A 15103-nucleotide genomic window follows, 5' to 3' on the forward strand; every position below is an offset into this window, starting at 1 on the left:
AAAAATGGCACGCCGACCTCCGAGTCCTTCCATCAGACGTGTTGTGTACAGTTAGTCCACTCCGAGCCACCGATCCCGAGCCTCCGAGAGCACCGAGAGACGCGATGCGACCGAGAAACAGGAAATGGCAGTAGCGAGTGGACCATGCAGTTGGCTGTTTCGGTACTCGGCAAATCGATAATCTATGTGCTTTCATATGCACTGGTGAAATGGGTGCAGCTCTATGGCTGTCCAAAGCTGTTCAAAGGCGGCGACGTAGTGGACAACATCACCGTCAACGACATCGTCAGCTCAACCACCTTCGCCATACTTCACCTCCCAGATGAGCTCATCCAATGAATCTTGAAATATATGTTTGTGGACGAAATACCTTTCTGTATTCAATTCTGCATAAAAGGCTATCAAGAGGGCGTCAAGGTAAGTCTAGAGGCCTCGCTGCGAGCAAAATTCTCACAAGTCAATAGAGGATGGATTCTTCGAAGAGAATCGTATAGACACCGGCTTTTCCAACAGTCTACCTTGGAAATGGAGAGAAAGAAGTTGACCCTGCACAGGTTGAACATCTCCGGACTGGCAAGCTATTGGCCTTTCCAGACCGTTTCGCGCATTCGGCAAGCAGACGTTTTTCCGATATAACATATTTGCCATGAGCTCCAGTTAAGAAGTGACGCTCAAAAACAATGACATAAAGACTTCTCGAGGTCTTCCACCGACTCTGGGTGAAGGTGTATGATCTCGATATGGGAACCATCGATGGCTCGCCTGCTCTTGCTTCTTGCAACGAAAGATATCTCACAACTTGGAAACTATGCAGCAATTGGGGACGTGGGCAAGGCAACCAAATGCATGCAAGAGGAGCGGAAGACAGAGGGGACTGCGATATCCCGGAACCGACCCAATTTTGACTCACGATCAAGGGGATTTGGATCTATATGTGACGTGGCGTATGGAGATATCATGCTCGACAATGTACATCTCATAAGAAGTCGATCTCCTGTGTAAAATCGAACATTGGGACTGTTGCCAACCCCATTAGCACATAGGCGTCATACACTGGTATATAGAGCGTACCGTTCATAATTGAATCCAAGTAAGAGACAGGTGAAGTATCCAACGGGTTCGCTACGTCAAAAAAGCCATCGGGGTAACTGCAAAGGTCAGTACTGATGATGATCGAGAGAAAAATACATACCCCGAAGCAAATTGGGCAGGATTGACACCAGCGCCTGTCCATGTCTCATTTTCCGGAACGCTCATATCCTGCTGTCGATCCAAAGCACTTCGTAGAGTTACGAGTGCCCGAATATGCCGTGCAGACAGCCAGTGCCCTTCATTTTCCGATCCCAAACCTCCCTCATCTGACTCTTTTGAGTCCGCCGAAGAGAACACATCAATGACCTTTTGCTGCAAGTCCCGACATTCAGGATCATTCCGAGTCTCCTCCCAAATACAGAGAAGCAAGGTCGAGCTTAAGACAGTATGCACCATTGACCAGCTACGTAGAGGGACAACACTCAGTGCCTGGAAGTCTAGAAACGCGCGAGATGCATCAATCAAGCTCCCCTTTGCTCGCGCGCGAAGTATTTCAGTCCGCATGAGGAGAGGTTGGGTCTGTGACTGTTTCATGGCAGGACGGCAAACCACCGATACGCAGAAAGAGGAATGCATCTTCAATGCGAGGTGTTCGAGGTGCTCTTGAAAAGTGATACAGTTTTCCCGTACTTGCAAATGTGGCTTCCCGCGTTGATATAGGGTATCTATCTGTTGTAAAGCCTCAATTGATCGGTCAGCTTCGCTTGCGCCGAATATTTCTGGTCGCATGATGTCCAGTCCCAGTCGAGTGAGAAAATGCATCACCTCCCGATATGACAGGTCCTGTCTTTGTAAGAGACTGTTATCGAGAGACCAACCGGCGAGTGTCACAATTGGAGGGCGATCGTAACACAAACATAGTAAGCTATCTTGCCATACAATAGTCGACCACAACTTTTTGACTTTGGCTCGCACATACTCGGGCCAGTGGATGGTACTTCGCTCGGTGTGCAGACCCATCGTCTGAGCAAGTCGGATGGTCGTTCCCAGGAATGCCCAAGCAGCGTCAGATTGGCCCATATTTTGTATTGTGTTACCGAGGATGACAAGTGCTTGGATGATGTCGAGCGAGGGCCGGAAAAGGAAGTTCGCCAGGCGAAGAGCATGGAAAGAGCGGCGGGCTGGATATTATCAGTAAACAGTCTTGTGCTGAAAATTTATTTAGCTTACCAAAATCCGTTGCAAGTTCCAACCGCTGCGGATATTCGATATCCGAGTAATGTGCCCCCGCAGCCAACGTAGCCAAGAGGAGACTAATATGACCGACAGACTTGTCCGTAGCCCATTTTTCTGTGATTTTATCCTGATTCCGTAACTCCCCAGTAGCATGCGCATTGAGATACGTGCACAGGTCCGACTCAAAGCGGTCCATATCAGCCAAAATAGGATTAAAGGGATAGGCCGTAACACGATAATAATGGAAAAACTTCAGGACCTCCGTTCTCTGAGGCAACACGCTGAGCAACGACTTCCATCTTTCATGGGGTGTCTTCGGATCCATGAACGGGTAAATACTGAAAGTATTCTGTAGTCCCAGGACCGAACCGACCTCCCGAGCCATCGATTCGTTGGAATCTGATGCCCGCGAACGCAGGATCGAGACAAGGGAGTTGTCTCCTGAATAGACATAATTCTTGGCTGCGTCGTCTGACCGTATAGATGCCGGTGTCGATGTTTCAGCGGGATTTCTCCCTTCTGGCTGTATTCTTCTGGGAGAGACCGAAGCTGCCGATTGGGCATTGGCCCTAGCCTGCAAGCCCTCTCGGCGCCTTGGCCCTCGCGACTCATCAAACGTGCAAATATGAGAGTGATTCCGCTTCTGGCACGTCCGACAAGGCTGAGTGCCATCGCATTTGACTTTTCTCTTTCGACAGGGATAACAGGCTTTTGGTTCCCGCTCTTGGCGCTTGAGACGGAGTACTCGGTCGACTTCGTCGTGGCTGACGCTCATATTGCCGAGAGGCCGAGAGCCAGATGTCCGAGTGTCCAAATTTTAATTATGGGGGCTACAAGCTCTGGAAATTGAATGAATAGTCACGGAACACAATCATTGTTAGAGGTTTCAAAGGAAACATTCAGCACATCCGAGTTAGCCGTGGCTGAAACTAGAATGACCGTTGCGCACGGACCATGGACATAGCATCTCTCATCACTACATCAGGGGCATACATAGCTCGTAAGGATATTTGGAGTGTTATATATTAATGTGGCTATGTTTTGTATGGTCTGCATGTATACTACGCCTAGATTGGAAAATTGTCTCTTAGAAGTATGAGGGACTATACGACTATACTATGCAAATACATATTCTAGATTAACTCCATTTTGGTCTATTTTACAAATTCACTCGATGTCTCTTACTCCTCCCGGAATCCCATCGCAGTCCAGTTATCCAAGACTTTCTTCTTAAGCTCCTCGGGATAAGAGTGCTCGAAATCAGCAGCCACCCAGTCACGGCCAGTGGTGTACTCAGTGGGCATCAGAGCATCGGAAACAACCTTGCCTCCCTGGACAGGCGACCCATTGCCATGGCTCATATAAGGAACCAGCGGGAATCCACGTACATCTTCATAGAAAGTCTCATCCAGACCAGGACGGCAACGAGTGGAGAATGCCCACATCACATCCTTGCCATTGTACACATCGATATCATCTCCGCAAAGAACCAAACGATGAATGGTGTAGCCGGGCTTGCTGTGGAAGATCAGATCGCCGACTGTCTTAGAGAACTCGGCGGAGGTGGTCTTCATCTTGCGTAGACGGGCGGTGTCGATGCGCAAAGCAACCCAGGTTACCTGCGACTCGAAGGGGGCAAAGGCGTCGGTCACGGGAAGATCATTGTCCTGGCAGATTTGGCGAATTTGGGCGGCGGCGAGTGATCCGATCATGGTGTGCTAGAACAATATGTTAGCAAGTCTTACTAGCTCCGGTGAAGGTGTTCTTACTGTCTCATCGGTCAAGCGACCGCAGGCTGACATGGGCATGATAGGGTTGTTGCGATAGGTAATGCGGTTGACTGTGTACTTAGGCCAGAGGTGAGTGTCACCAGGGAAGACATAGCCGTGCATCTCTCCGAAGGGTCCCTCGGGACCCTTGTCAGTGATAGACAGGGTTCCCTCGAAGACAATCTCCGATGTAGCAGGGACATAAAGACCATTGGTGTCACACTTGACAAGCTCTATGGCCGAACCGGTCATTGCTCCCACGTACTCTGCCTCACTGACACCGTCAGGGATAGGCATGCTGGAAGCCATGATAGCAGCGGGAGGAACACCGAAAGCCAAAGCCCAGGGCACATCACGGCCTTCCTTCTTCCACATATTGTGAATCTGCCAGATGTGTTGCGGCTCGATGACGAGGCCAGTCAAATGACGCTTATCGGAGACCATGGCGCGAGCAATAGACCAGTTGGTCCATGATCCATCGGGAGACTGAACAATGTGCATTCCGTAGGTTTGAATATACTTGCCTCCGTCGTCCTGGTGGATGAGAGGAGCCGGGATCTTGGTAAGATCGATGTCGTCTCCCTCCAAAACGTTCTCCTTGCAGGGCCCAGTTGATAGTATTTGAGGCGGGATAGGAGTCAGCTTGCTGGCCGAAAGCATCTTGTCGAGAATGTCACGCATCGAAGCGGTGGGCGCTAGGGCGAGATGGCGAGCCAGTCGACCGTAGCGGTCCTTCGAGGACTTTCTCAATGACGCAGGGGCACCGAGGATGCGGAAGAGACCGTGCTGTGAGCCGATCACATTGTTGAAGAGAGGAGCCTTGTCATCTGTCTCGCAGACACGTCGGGTGATCGCAGCTGCTTCAAGGTTGGCATCTACCGGGGAGTTGATCTCAATCAGATCATTGTCAGCCTTGAGGGCTTCTACAAAAGATCGGAAGCAGAGATGAGGTTCGGTGGAAGTCATTTGGAATGTTCAATGTATAGGAAGATATAGGTCAGGTATACTGCAATGTGTTCATTGATGCAGGAATCTGCAAGTTCCTTAAATATGATCGGCCGGCTAGTTCGGCTTAACGTTGGGTCAACGTTCGGGCATGCAAAATCAGACCGGCTCATCCAGGGCAGATTGATTTCATATCGGGATGCTGCAATGGTCCTGAGACTGCGAGGTTGCGAACGCCGAGGGCGCCGAGGCACCGAGACCCGAGCCCAGCACCACAAAATCGAGTAGGCAAGCATTTTTCCTGAGGTCGGCTTCAGCCATAGGTCAGTTTGCTATACAAAGTATAAGACAGATCGCCCGCGGATGTGTGTATGTCGACAATCCACTCGGCAATTGTGTCGGCTGAGACCCACGCCCATATAAGGAGGGGTTGGCGCTAAAGAACTTGGAAGACACCAAAATGTTTTATCAGCCAGGAGTGACCGAACACAATCTCCCCCACGACCCTTTCAAGGTTAGTTATTCTTCTTCATGCCTGAATTTATCTGACCATGTAGGCGTGCGTGGTTCCTCGTCCGATCGGATGGATCTCCACCCAGAATAAAGAAGGCCAAGCAAACTTGGCCCCTTACTCGCAGTTCAACAATCTGACCTTCGACCCGCCATACGTGATGTTCTCGTCCAATCAGACGGTCACTGGTACTCGCAAGGATACGGTGATCAATGCCGAGCAAACGGGCAAGTTCGTCTGGAACCTAGCTACATGGGACCTGCGTGAAGCGATCAACATCTCTGCTGAGCAAGTGCCCTACGGGGTGGACGAGTTTGAGCGTGCCAAGGTGACCAAGGAGCCGGCGACTTTGATGGACGTCCCTATGGTCCAAGAGTCACCTGTCAAGTTTGAGTGCGAATATCACTCCACCGTGCGGCTTCCTGGCAACCCACCGATGGGCACCGTCGACGTGGTGATCGGCCGGGTGATCGCCGTTCATATCAAAGACGAGGTGCTCACAGATGGGATTCTGGATATCAAGAAGACCCAGCCCATTGCCCGGTGCGGGTACTATCAGTACACAGTCGTAAAGGAGACCTTTGACATGGTTATTCCCGGGATGTCGGAAGACGTCCTATATGGACTGGAAGGAAGCGCCAAGCGCAACAGAGAGGCCCAATCGCGTGATCCATAGGCAAAGAATCTTCCCATAGTCAGCTCAATCAAGTTATACGAGGTTTCTCGCGGGACCCCGACGGCCCAAGACAACCCCAGAGTTGGCCTCACATCACATGAGCACCACCAGAGACAGTGAGAGACAGTGGCAAGACTAGCGCGAGCCTAAATCTTTGTGGAGGCCCTGCATATTTGCCATTAACTTCGAGACCATGTGGACGGACCACTCACTTATCTCCCCGCCTCAGTTATCGGCATCTTCCTTGCTCCTATTGGCGAATCCTGCTAGCCAAGACTTTGATGTTACAGCGTACCCTACCAGCCAAGTTAGATGGCGTGGGGAGATGGTGTGCCAAGATGCGCCAAGCGGCGAAATTTGAACTCTCAAGCCGCTTCGTCTAAGCTAAGTGATTGGATGTCGCAAGGCTTGGCAAAGATTAGCATCTTTGCAACTGATGATTTGGTGCTTTGTTGAGTTAATCATTTGAGCGCGGCCGTCGGCTTATCGAGGAGTGCAGTCGGTTCCAGCCGATAATCACGCTGACAGGTTCGCACAGATGTCGCACAGATCAGAATCTTGGCCGGCTATCGACGGTTTTTTAGTGGTATATCCTGATATAGGCATTGCTCCGAAGTTCTAGAAGGCGAAGAGAGGGAGGAAAGAGAGGAAGAGGTGAGAAGTGGCGGCGTGGCTGATAGAGAGCCTCGCTCCTTCCCATTCGGGGTAGCCCAGGGTCCTTCCCTGCACTTTCCTCTTTTCTTTAAAACCTCACTTTCTCCCTCTTCCTCTTTCTCTTCCTCTTCCCTCATTCCACCCCTGACACGATGAACGCCTCCGATCCCGTCGACGTGGCCGAGATCGCCAAATCCAAGGCCGTCTCTCAGGTCGGCATCAATGAGAAGGATGAGTTGAGCATTGAGCAGGCTCCCACGCAGCAGGGAACCTTTTACACTGCGGAAGATAAGTCGGGGAACAGAGAGTACCCCAATGACGAGGATTTCCGCAACTTGCGCCGAGTCGCTGGCAAGATTCCCTGGCCTGCATACACCATTGCCTTTGTGGAACTGTGCGAGCGATTCTCTTACTACGGCACTACTGCTGTTTGTATGTCCCACCGCTTCCAGCAAGGGATCACGAGACTAATACAAAACAGTCGTCAACTTCATTCAGCGCCCTCTGCCAGCTGGATCTACCACTGGCGCCCTGGTCCCAGGCTCCGATTTCAGCAATGGTGTGCCCGGTGCCCTAGGTATGGGTCAACAAGCCTCCACAGGATTGACATTGTGTAAGTGAAGTGGCCTTGGAATATCAGCACACTACTGACCTAGACAGTCAACTCGTTCTGGTCTTATATCATGCCCCTGTTCGGTGCTATGGTTGCTGATCAGTACTGGGGTCGATTCCGCACCATCTTTACTTCCATCGGTTGTGCTTTGGTCGGTCATACTATCCTCGTCATCTCCGCCATTCCCCCAGTGATCGCAAGCCCCAATGGATCGATTGCATGCTTCTCCATTGGTTTGATCATCATGGGAGTTGGTACTGGTGGTTTCAAGTCCAATATTTCTCCTCTCATTGCGGAACAATACCGCGAAGAGAAGCCTTACATCCAGACACTGCCCAGCGGTGAGCGTATCATCGTCGACCCGGCTGCCACAGTGGCCCGTATCTACCTCTACTTCTACATGATGATCAATATCGGCTCGCTCGTTGGTCAAATTTCGATGGTCTACGCTGAACGTTACGTCGGTTTCTGGTTGTCTTACCTTTTGCCTACTCTCATGTTCTGTCTCTGCCCCACAGTCCTGTTCCTCTGCCGGAAGAAGTACTACCTCGTGGAGCCCAGTGGAAGCGTTTACACCAAAGCTTTCAAGCTGTGGAAGCTGGGTATGAAGGGCCGCTGGTCTCTAAACCCCATGCGACTGTAAGGATTGATCACCATGATGTGCAAACGTCGCTAACCAAATGCAGGTTCAAGAAGAGTGGTCCTAGTGACTTCTGGGCCAATATAAAGCCCAGCCATCTCGGCGCCAGCAAGCCAGCCTGGATGGACTTTGACGACGAGTGGGTGGATGAAGTTCGCCGTGGACTGTTGGCATGCAAGGTGTTCCTTTGGTACCCTCTTTACTGTATGTGACATGCTCATTGAGATATTCATCTTACTGACCTTTGCAGGGCTGGCATACAACCAGATGCTTAACAACTTGACTTCTCAAGCTGCTACCATGCGCCTGGGAGGTGTTCCTAATGATATTATCAATAACCTCAATCCTTTCGCATTGATCATCTTCATCCCGGTCTTTGATAGATTCGTGTACCCTGGCCTGCGCCGCATGGGCTTCAACTTCACTCCTGTGAAGCGAATCACTGCCGGTTTCATCGCCGCCGGTCTGTCCATGATTGTGGCCACTGTCACCCAATACTATGTCTACAAGATGGGCCCCTGTGGCAAGGAAGCCAACTACTGTCTGGAGGTTGAGGGCAAATACACCGACATTTCCGTCTGGATTCAGGCCCTAACCTATATTCTCGGTGGTATCTCCGAAATCTTTGCCTCGGTTACCTCCCTGGAGTACGCCTTCACCAAGGCTCCCCGCAACATGCGATCCCTGGTGCAGGCAGTAGCTCTGTTGATGAACGCCTTTTCCTCTGCCCTCGGTCAAGCCCTCGTCGGACTGTCCGCGGATCCGCTTTTGGTGTGGAACTACGCCCTAGTTGCGATTTTGGCGTTCATCGGTGGAGCCGGCTTCTGGCTGTCCAACTACAAGACCGATCGCGAGGAGGATCAACTGAACATGCTGCCCAACAGCAATTTTGAAGGACGTCACACGAGAGACGAGGAAGTCAAATAGGCACTTTCTACTGTATATGAGAAGACGCGTTGTATGAACGTCCTGGACAAGCTGAACAATAGCCATGAAAATATAATCATTGTTAATTACTTTCGCTTTCTCAAACTCTTAATCCTGTCGTTATCTTTTTCAGCTGGCTGTGACTTGGCTTTACGTTTAGTGCCAGCTTTCTTCCCAGATCCCTCTCCTTTGGTATTTTTCGATTTCCCATCTGCTTCACCCTTTCCATCTGCTTCTCTCTTTCCATCTGCTTCTTCCTTCCCATTCAAATTTCCATCAATATCAAAAGTAACCCTCTTCCTCGCCTCCTTCGCCGTACCAGTATTTCCAACAAACTGCTTTCCCTCCTTCGACCCTTCAACCTTCTTATCCTCAGTCTCTTCCTTCTCCTCTTCATTCATCCCCTCCCAAGCTTTCTTAGGCAAATATCTCTTCCGGGAATCATCATCTTGCCGCGCAGTCCCAGATCCTTCCTTCGTCTGCCATTCCTCTTTGGTCCATTTATCCAGATGTTTCTGTGATTCGTCTTTGCCTTCTTTATTGGTGTTGTAGCCTCCGCCGCGCTTTTTATATTCAGCGGCCATCATTTGGGCCTGTGAGACATAAGTATTGGGCGTGGAAATTCGCAGTTCAGTAAGGAGAGGAGTACCTTTCGTGCAGACCATTGTCCTGGTTGTCCGCCCTTGTCGCTGTTGTGGATTTCCGTCTTGACCTTATCGCGGAGCTTGGGGTCTGTATATTTGTCTTTTGGGGGCATCTTGGCGGATAATTATATGGATGAATGGCAGTTAGAGTACAGTTGAACAGTAGAGTAGAATATGTCCAGAGAAAAAAACAGGAATTACAATTGTACATGGAATCTCGATGACATGTCGATTGTGCATGGTGAAGTGACATCATCCCATGAACTATGCGAACCACGAGATCATACATATCTTATATTGAGATGAATGAATCAACCTCAAGCTTTTCTTTAGATGAACCTAAGATAAACTAGACATTGAGGATTCCAGTCTAAAACAATATGTGTATTCCATGCGCCATAAATCCAAGCCGAACATAAACATACACAAGCTAAGCGGTATCATATCATAACATGCAGATCACGACATCTTTGGGCGCAGACGAAGACTGGGCCCCTGTACAAACTCCAATCCAGTGTCAATATCACCACCCTGAGCAAACCGCAGATCCTTCAAGTAGTGATCACGCGGCTGCCACGGACCACGATCCGCAGCCTTGGGGAGAGCCCGCTCGGCGATGGAAACATAAGTCGAGTTAAGGTTGAGGAGACGACGGGCCTGCAGAGTGGCAGCATCCTTCTCCTTCAAGCGCGGTGTGGCCGCAATCAACTTGCGCGACTCCAACTTCTTCAACAGACGACAGACAAACTGCGCCGTGGCATCTGCACCCAGCGTCCACGAAGCATTGGTATATCCAATCACAAATGACGCATTAGGCAGATCCTGCAGCATGACTCCGTTCCAGAGATACTTGTCTCCAATGTCTATCTTGCTCCCATCAACCGACAACGCCGAGCCACCAGCAATCTGCAGCCTCAATCCAGTCGCCGTGATAATAATATCTGCATCCAGTGTCTCCCCGGAATTCAGGGTAATCCCGTTCTTGGTCACCTCCTTAATAGTATCAGTCTTCACATCCGCCTTGCCCTTTCTCAAACTGCGGAACAGATCCCCATCGGGACAGACACACAATCGCTGATCCCAGGGATTATACCGCGGCTTGAAATGGGGGTCGTAGGGGATATGGCTCGGCAACTGTTTGCGCACATTCAACTTCAGCAGCCAGCGCGAAAAGTTCGGGAACCGCTGACAGAATAGGAAGAAGATGCGCGAGGTATAGATCCAGATGACGCGCTGGAGACGGCAGTACATCGAGGCCGGCATCAAATATGACAGCCAGCGACTGCTTGTTCGATTGGGGAGGGAGAGGATGTAGGTCGGACTGCGCTGGAGCATGGTAACGCGGGCGGCCTGGTCGGCCAGGTTGGGGAGGAGAGTAACGGCAGTAGCACCACTGCCAATAATGACGACCTTCTTATCCTTGTACTGCAGATCCTCGGGCCAGAACTGCGGATGCACGATCTGGCCCTGGAAGTTGTCGAGGCCAGGGATGTCGGCCTTCAACGGCTCTTTGTAATTGTAGTAGCCCGTGCCGAAGATGACGTAGCGGGCGGTGAAGGTCTGCTCTTTGCCCTCGCTGTCGACCGACAGAGACCACGTATTCTCTGCAGTCGACCAGTCTGCCGCGGAGAGTCGATGGCGGAAGAGAATGTGCTCGTCAATGCCGTATTTGTGCGCTGTGTCGCGCACATACTCTTTAATGGCTGACCCTTCGGCAATGGGGTTATCGCGATTCCAGGGGTTGAACTGGAAGCCAAAGGTGAAGAGATCCGAGTCGGAGCGGATACCAGGGTACTTGAACAGATCCCAAGTACCACCCAGGTCATCGCGGGCTTCGAGGATGGCATAGCTGAAGCCAGGGAGTTGGTCTTGGAGGCGGTAGGCGGCATTGATGCCGGAGATACCGGCGCCAACGATGATTACATCGTAGCGGTGGGATTTTGTGCCGTTCATGATTGAGGTGGTGAAGAGAAGACATGGAGAGTGAATATAATTATATTTAAATTGGTCACATGCCTCGGTTTCACGGTGATCGGCGGTGGGGAATACTCTGCACATTTACAGTAGAGAATGCGAACTATAGGACAATGCACACGAAGTATACATCTGACATCGGGGAGATAATACCTCCGCGAGCCCTATTGTCCAAGTCGGTTTTATTGTTAGGAATTCCCCGAGTGCACTTCTGTTCCTGTAACACGATCTATTATTTATTCCGGGCAGTTCCACTATAGTTGTATATCGTTGTATAGTTACATGCAATTCAACTCATACGCTACAATAAATCATACAATATACCTATAATATGATTGTAATATTCGTACAATTCACACTTCACCAAGTCCATATGCTGCCGAGGGGCTGCCGAGGCCCCCCCCCACAGCCAATCCTTACCAGATGAGGATAGCTTTGCGACCCCGGGATCGACATCCTCGGTCGAACATGCGAGCTTCAAAATTAGTCAAGTACGGGCGAGGAGAACGGGCTTTCACAGTCTGTAACCATGTCGCTCTCCAAAGTCTCCAAAGTCACGCTCACCCTCCAAGAGAAGCTGGACTTCTTCCCGGCGCTGGCATCCATCTTGCTAGCTGGATTCTATGCGCTCCTCACAGGGCTCTGGCGCACAGAGCGCCAAGCTAAGACGCTGTTCCTGCATCTGGGATATGCAGTATTCCGCAAAGCGACTGCACGCTTGACGCCGAGCCAGCTGCAATACGTGTCCCCGCCATCCCACAAGATCTATGAAATCTATACAAAGAAGACCGGGGCATCGCCTCAATCAGTGGAATTAGGCAATGGCGCATTGGGCCATTGGATCGGGGATCGCAATGCCGATAATGTCCTGGTCTGGTATCACGGTACGTACGAAGAGAATCCAATATATCCAAACATCAAAACTAATTCCCCAAGGTGGTGGTTTCGGCCTGCCCGCCAGCATGGGCCACTTCAAGTTCTATGCACAATTGATCGCCGACCTCAAAGCCCGCGGCAAAAGTGTCGCCGTCTTCAGTTTGACCTACACTCTCTCCCCGATAGCAACATACCCAACCCAATTGCGGCAGGCAGTAGAATGTCTTCGCCACGTCCTCGCCCAGCCAAACCGCTCCCCATCAACAGTATTCATGGGCGGAGACTCCGCAGGCGGAAACCTGGTCGGCGGCGTCCTTTCCCACCTAGCGCACCCACACCCAGAAATTAAACCAGTCGAGCTATCCAGCAACCTAGGCGGCGCAGTCCTAGTCGCGCCATGGACGCTCCTTGATACGGAATTCCCGGACCAAGAAATCTACCACGGCGGCGATCTAATCACGCAAGCAGTCGCACATCCATGGTCAAGCGCCTACCTCGGCAAGGCAACGCGCGATTACTATACCGATCTATCGACCGCGCCGGTAGACTGGTATTCCACCTTTCCGGTGGAATCGGTGTTAATCACTGGCGGAGGAAATGAGATTATGCTTCCGATTATCCAGGACTTTGCGGCCAAGTTCAAGGAAGGCTTTGGGAAGGTGGAATTTTTTATTGGACATCGTGAGTGTCATGTGGCGCCGGTTTATAATTTGGAGTTGGGATCCAAGGAGAAGACGGAGCAGGGGAAGAAGGTTGAGGCCTTTTTTACTGAATTGATGGTTTAACTGGGGGGTGACGGCGGAGATTGTATATAGCTATGAATATTTTCTAGTACAGATGATGAATTGTGGATATGAAACACCTGTTAATATTATAAGGAATTGCTCAACGGTGCTGATATTAGTAGATGGATATAGCCTGTCTTAGAGTATGTGATAGTGTATTGGTTTTATGGACTGGGAGTGTATATCTTAACCCAAAGCTGGGGAGCAATTGGTGGAGTTCCGGATTGTACGACATCGCAAGGATGACATCGGGCGCGCTTTGTACTTTTTACATTTCTTACAAGCCCAAGTAGGTCTGTGTATTGGTGAGATAAAGCATATGAATATTGAGTACAACAAGTGACCTATGTACAAGTAGGCATTCGTTCTATTTACATTGAAAACATGGGTAATCGCATTGAGACATTCCTACCGCGCATTCTGCTCAGCCTGCTGGGCAAGGCGCATCTTCTTCAAAGCACCGGACGCGAATGCGCGCACACCCTCCTGCATCCAAGTGGGCATAGCGCGCACCAGTGAAGCCGCAGACTGACTGCTAGGCAAGATAACCTGTCCACTGCGCTGGTTCAGAATCTGCCCACAGATAGCAGCAGAGACCACCTGGGGAGTCATAATGGGCTGACGGAAGTGACGCTCATTGTCGGTCAGGACCTTGATCATAGGGGTGCGAACCCACATGGGGTGAATAACGCTGGAAAAGTCAGTGGATGCCTCAATAGCGTAGAGAGTAGACTTAATGTAACTCACCTGGTGCGCACATTGGGCGCATTGTACCAGTACCGCAACTCCTGGCGCAAGCCTTCATGGAAAGCGAGCGCACTCGCCTTGGAGCAGCAATAATCGACCATCTCACCGAGAGCGACAAAGCTAGCCATACTGGCGATTGTCACGACATGACCATGGTTGGCTTTGATCATGGCCGGCAAGAACTCCTTCACCATCAGGAAATGGGAGAGAGTGTTGACCTCGAAGGTCTGGCGAATCTTCGACTCGGGCTCTTCAAGAATAGTCCCATCATGTCCGACTCCAGCATTATTAACCAACACCGTTGGCTCGCCATGCTCCTTCCGAATAGTCGCCGCAACAGCAGCAATGTCCGTCGAAGAAGTAATATTGGCCTGGTAGAAGGCGACATTAGCCGGCAATTTGAAATCCGGCTTATTAATATCAAGAATGACCACGCGCACACCAGTCCGCGACAAATCCTCCATCACCTGCTTGCCAATTCCACTACATCCGCCAGTGAGGAGGATAAGTTCGCGCGAGGGCTCCCATTTCTGGTTGGTAGTCCAGTTCTGCAAAGTCCACTTAGAGAAGAAGCGGTTCACCGAGCGGGTAAGACCCAGAGCGAGGATAATGGCAGCAGCCTTTTGCGCGACGCTGTTGCCCAGCAGATTTTGGGCTGGTTCTGGAAGAGCGGCAATAGCTGCTTGGGTATATTGTTGGATGAGGTCGAGAGAAGACATTGTGGTTGGAGTGGTGAGAAAGCGAGGGGGGAGTCGGAGAGTCGGGGAGTATAAAGAGATGTTTTATCTCAAACATTCCAAGTACCTTTTAGCTTGTCGCGTTTCAATAAAATTGAAAATAAAATTAAGAAATTGCCTCGGCTTCACAGGTTGATCTTTTCCCATTAGGAAAGCAATGCGAATGAATGACTTTTCCCTCCACTTTTGATCGGCGAATCTTCGCACGGTTGTTCCTCTTTTTGTGGCGTCGGGGATTATGGACGTTTCGCTGCAGTTCACATGTTTCCCCCGCATTCTCTTATATTGTAAATGTATACATCTGGGGTCTAAGCGATATTGATCTGCAAGGATCCAC

General features: G+C 50.6%; 9 protein-coding genes across 9 annotated transcripts; 4 read left to right on the plus strand and 5 right to left on the minus strand.

The window, feature by feature from the left end:
• Positions 1 to 4: 4 nt before the first annotated feature.
• Positions 5 to 339, plus strand: PENARI_c024G07176 (uncharacterized protein; the record flags this gene model as incomplete). Its single annotated transcript, XM_022635696.1, has 2 exons — positions 5 to 50; positions 122 to 339. The coding sequence occupies 2 exons, from the start codon at positions 5 to 7 to the stop codon at positions 337 to 339; spliced, it is 264 nt and encodes an 87-aa protein (XP_022484465.1).
• Positions 340 to 976: 637 nt separating this feature from the next.
• PENARI_c024G05084 (Zn(II)2Cys6 transcription factor) lies at positions 977 to 3043 on the minus strand (the record flags this gene model as incomplete). The annotated part of the gene is made up of 4 exons (XM_022635683.1): positions 977 to 1017; positions 1072 to 1148; positions 1193 to 2213; positions 2263 to 3043. 4 exons carry the CDS (start codon positions 3041 to 3043, stop codon positions 977 to 979), a joined length of 1920 nt encoding a protein of 639 aa, XP_022484422.1.
• A 406-nt stretch (positions 3044 to 3449) lies between these two features.
• PENARI_c024G11522 (UbiD family decarboxylase) lies at positions 3450 to 5003 on the minus strand (the record flags this gene model as incomplete). The annotated part of the gene is made up of 2 exons (XM_022635745.1): positions 3450 to 3986; positions 4038 to 5003. 2 exons carry the CDS (start codon positions 5001 to 5003, stop codon positions 3450 to 3452), a joined length of 1503 nt encoding a protein of 500 aa, XP_022484506.1.
• A 439-nt stretch (positions 5004 to 5442) lies between these two features.
• Positions 5443 to 6169, plus strand: PENARI_c024G11937 (flavin reductase family protein; the record flags this gene model as incomplete). The annotated part of the gene is made up of 2 exons (XM_022635750.1): positions 5443 to 5496; positions 5540 to 6169. 2 exons carry the CDS (start codon positions 5443 to 5445, stop codon positions 6167 to 6169), a joined length of 684 nt encoding a protein of 227 aa, XP_022484416.1.
• An 806-nt stretch (positions 6170 to 6975) lies between these two features.
• On the plus strand, positions 6976 to 9003 carry PENARI_c024G02345 (uncharacterized protein; the record flags this gene model as incomplete). Its single annotated transcript, XM_022635651.1, has 5 exons — positions 6976 to 7255; positions 7305 to 7436; positions 7484 to 8075; positions 8123 to 8280; positions 8327 to 9003. 5 exons carry the CDS (start codon positions 6976 to 6978, stop codon positions 9001 to 9003), a joined length of 1839 nt encoding a protein of 612 aa, XP_022484501.1.
• An 86-nt stretch (positions 9004 to 9089) lies between these two features.
• PENARI_c024G10148 (uncharacterized protein) lies at positions 9090 to 9760 on the minus strand (the record flags this gene model as incomplete). Its single annotated transcript, XM_022635728.1, has 2 exons — positions 9090 to 9596; positions 9653 to 9760. The coding sequence occupies 2 exons, from the start codon at positions 9758 to 9760 to the stop codon at positions 9090 to 9092; spliced, it is 615 nt and encodes a 204-aa protein (XP_022484443.1).
• A 346-nt stretch (positions 9761 to 10106) lies between these two features.
• PENARI_c024G10212 (flavin-containing monooxygenase) lies at positions 10107 to 11600 on the minus strand (the record flags this gene model as incomplete). The annotated part of the gene is made up of 1 exon (XM_022635729.1): positions 10107 to 11600. One exon carries the CDS (start codon positions 11598 to 11600, stop codon positions 10107 to 10109), a length of 1494 nt encoding a protein of 497 aa, XP_022484409.1.
• Positions 11601 to 12150: 550 nt separating this feature from the next.
• Positions 12151 to 13282, plus strand: PENARI_c024G09122 (lipase/thioesterase family protein; the record flags this gene model as incomplete). Its single annotated transcript, XM_022635717.1, has 2 exons — positions 12151 to 12505; positions 12558 to 13282. 2 exons carry the CDS (start codon positions 12151 to 12153, stop codon positions 13280 to 13282), a joined length of 1080 nt encoding a protein of 359 aa, XP_022484439.1.
• Positions 13283 to 13690: 408 nt separating this feature from the next.
• Positions 13691 to 14748, minus strand: PENARI_c024G02593 (uncharacterized protein; the record flags this gene model as incomplete). Its single annotated transcript, XM_022635654.1, has 2 exons — positions 13691 to 13973; positions 14030 to 14748. 2 exons carry the CDS (start codon positions 14746 to 14748, stop codon positions 13691 to 13693), a joined length of 1002 nt encoding a protein of 333 aa, XP_022484503.1.
• Between the last annotated feature and the right edge of the window lie 355 nt (positions 14749 to 15103).

Source organism: Penicillium arizonense (assembly GCF_001773325.1).
Source record: "Penicillium arizonense strain CBS 141311 chromosome Unknown PENARI_contig024, whole genome shotgun sequence".
In the NCBI taxonomy this organism is placed as follows: Eukaryota; Fungi; Ascomycota; class Eurotiomycetes; order Eurotiales; family Aspergillaceae; genus Penicillium; species Penicillium arizonense.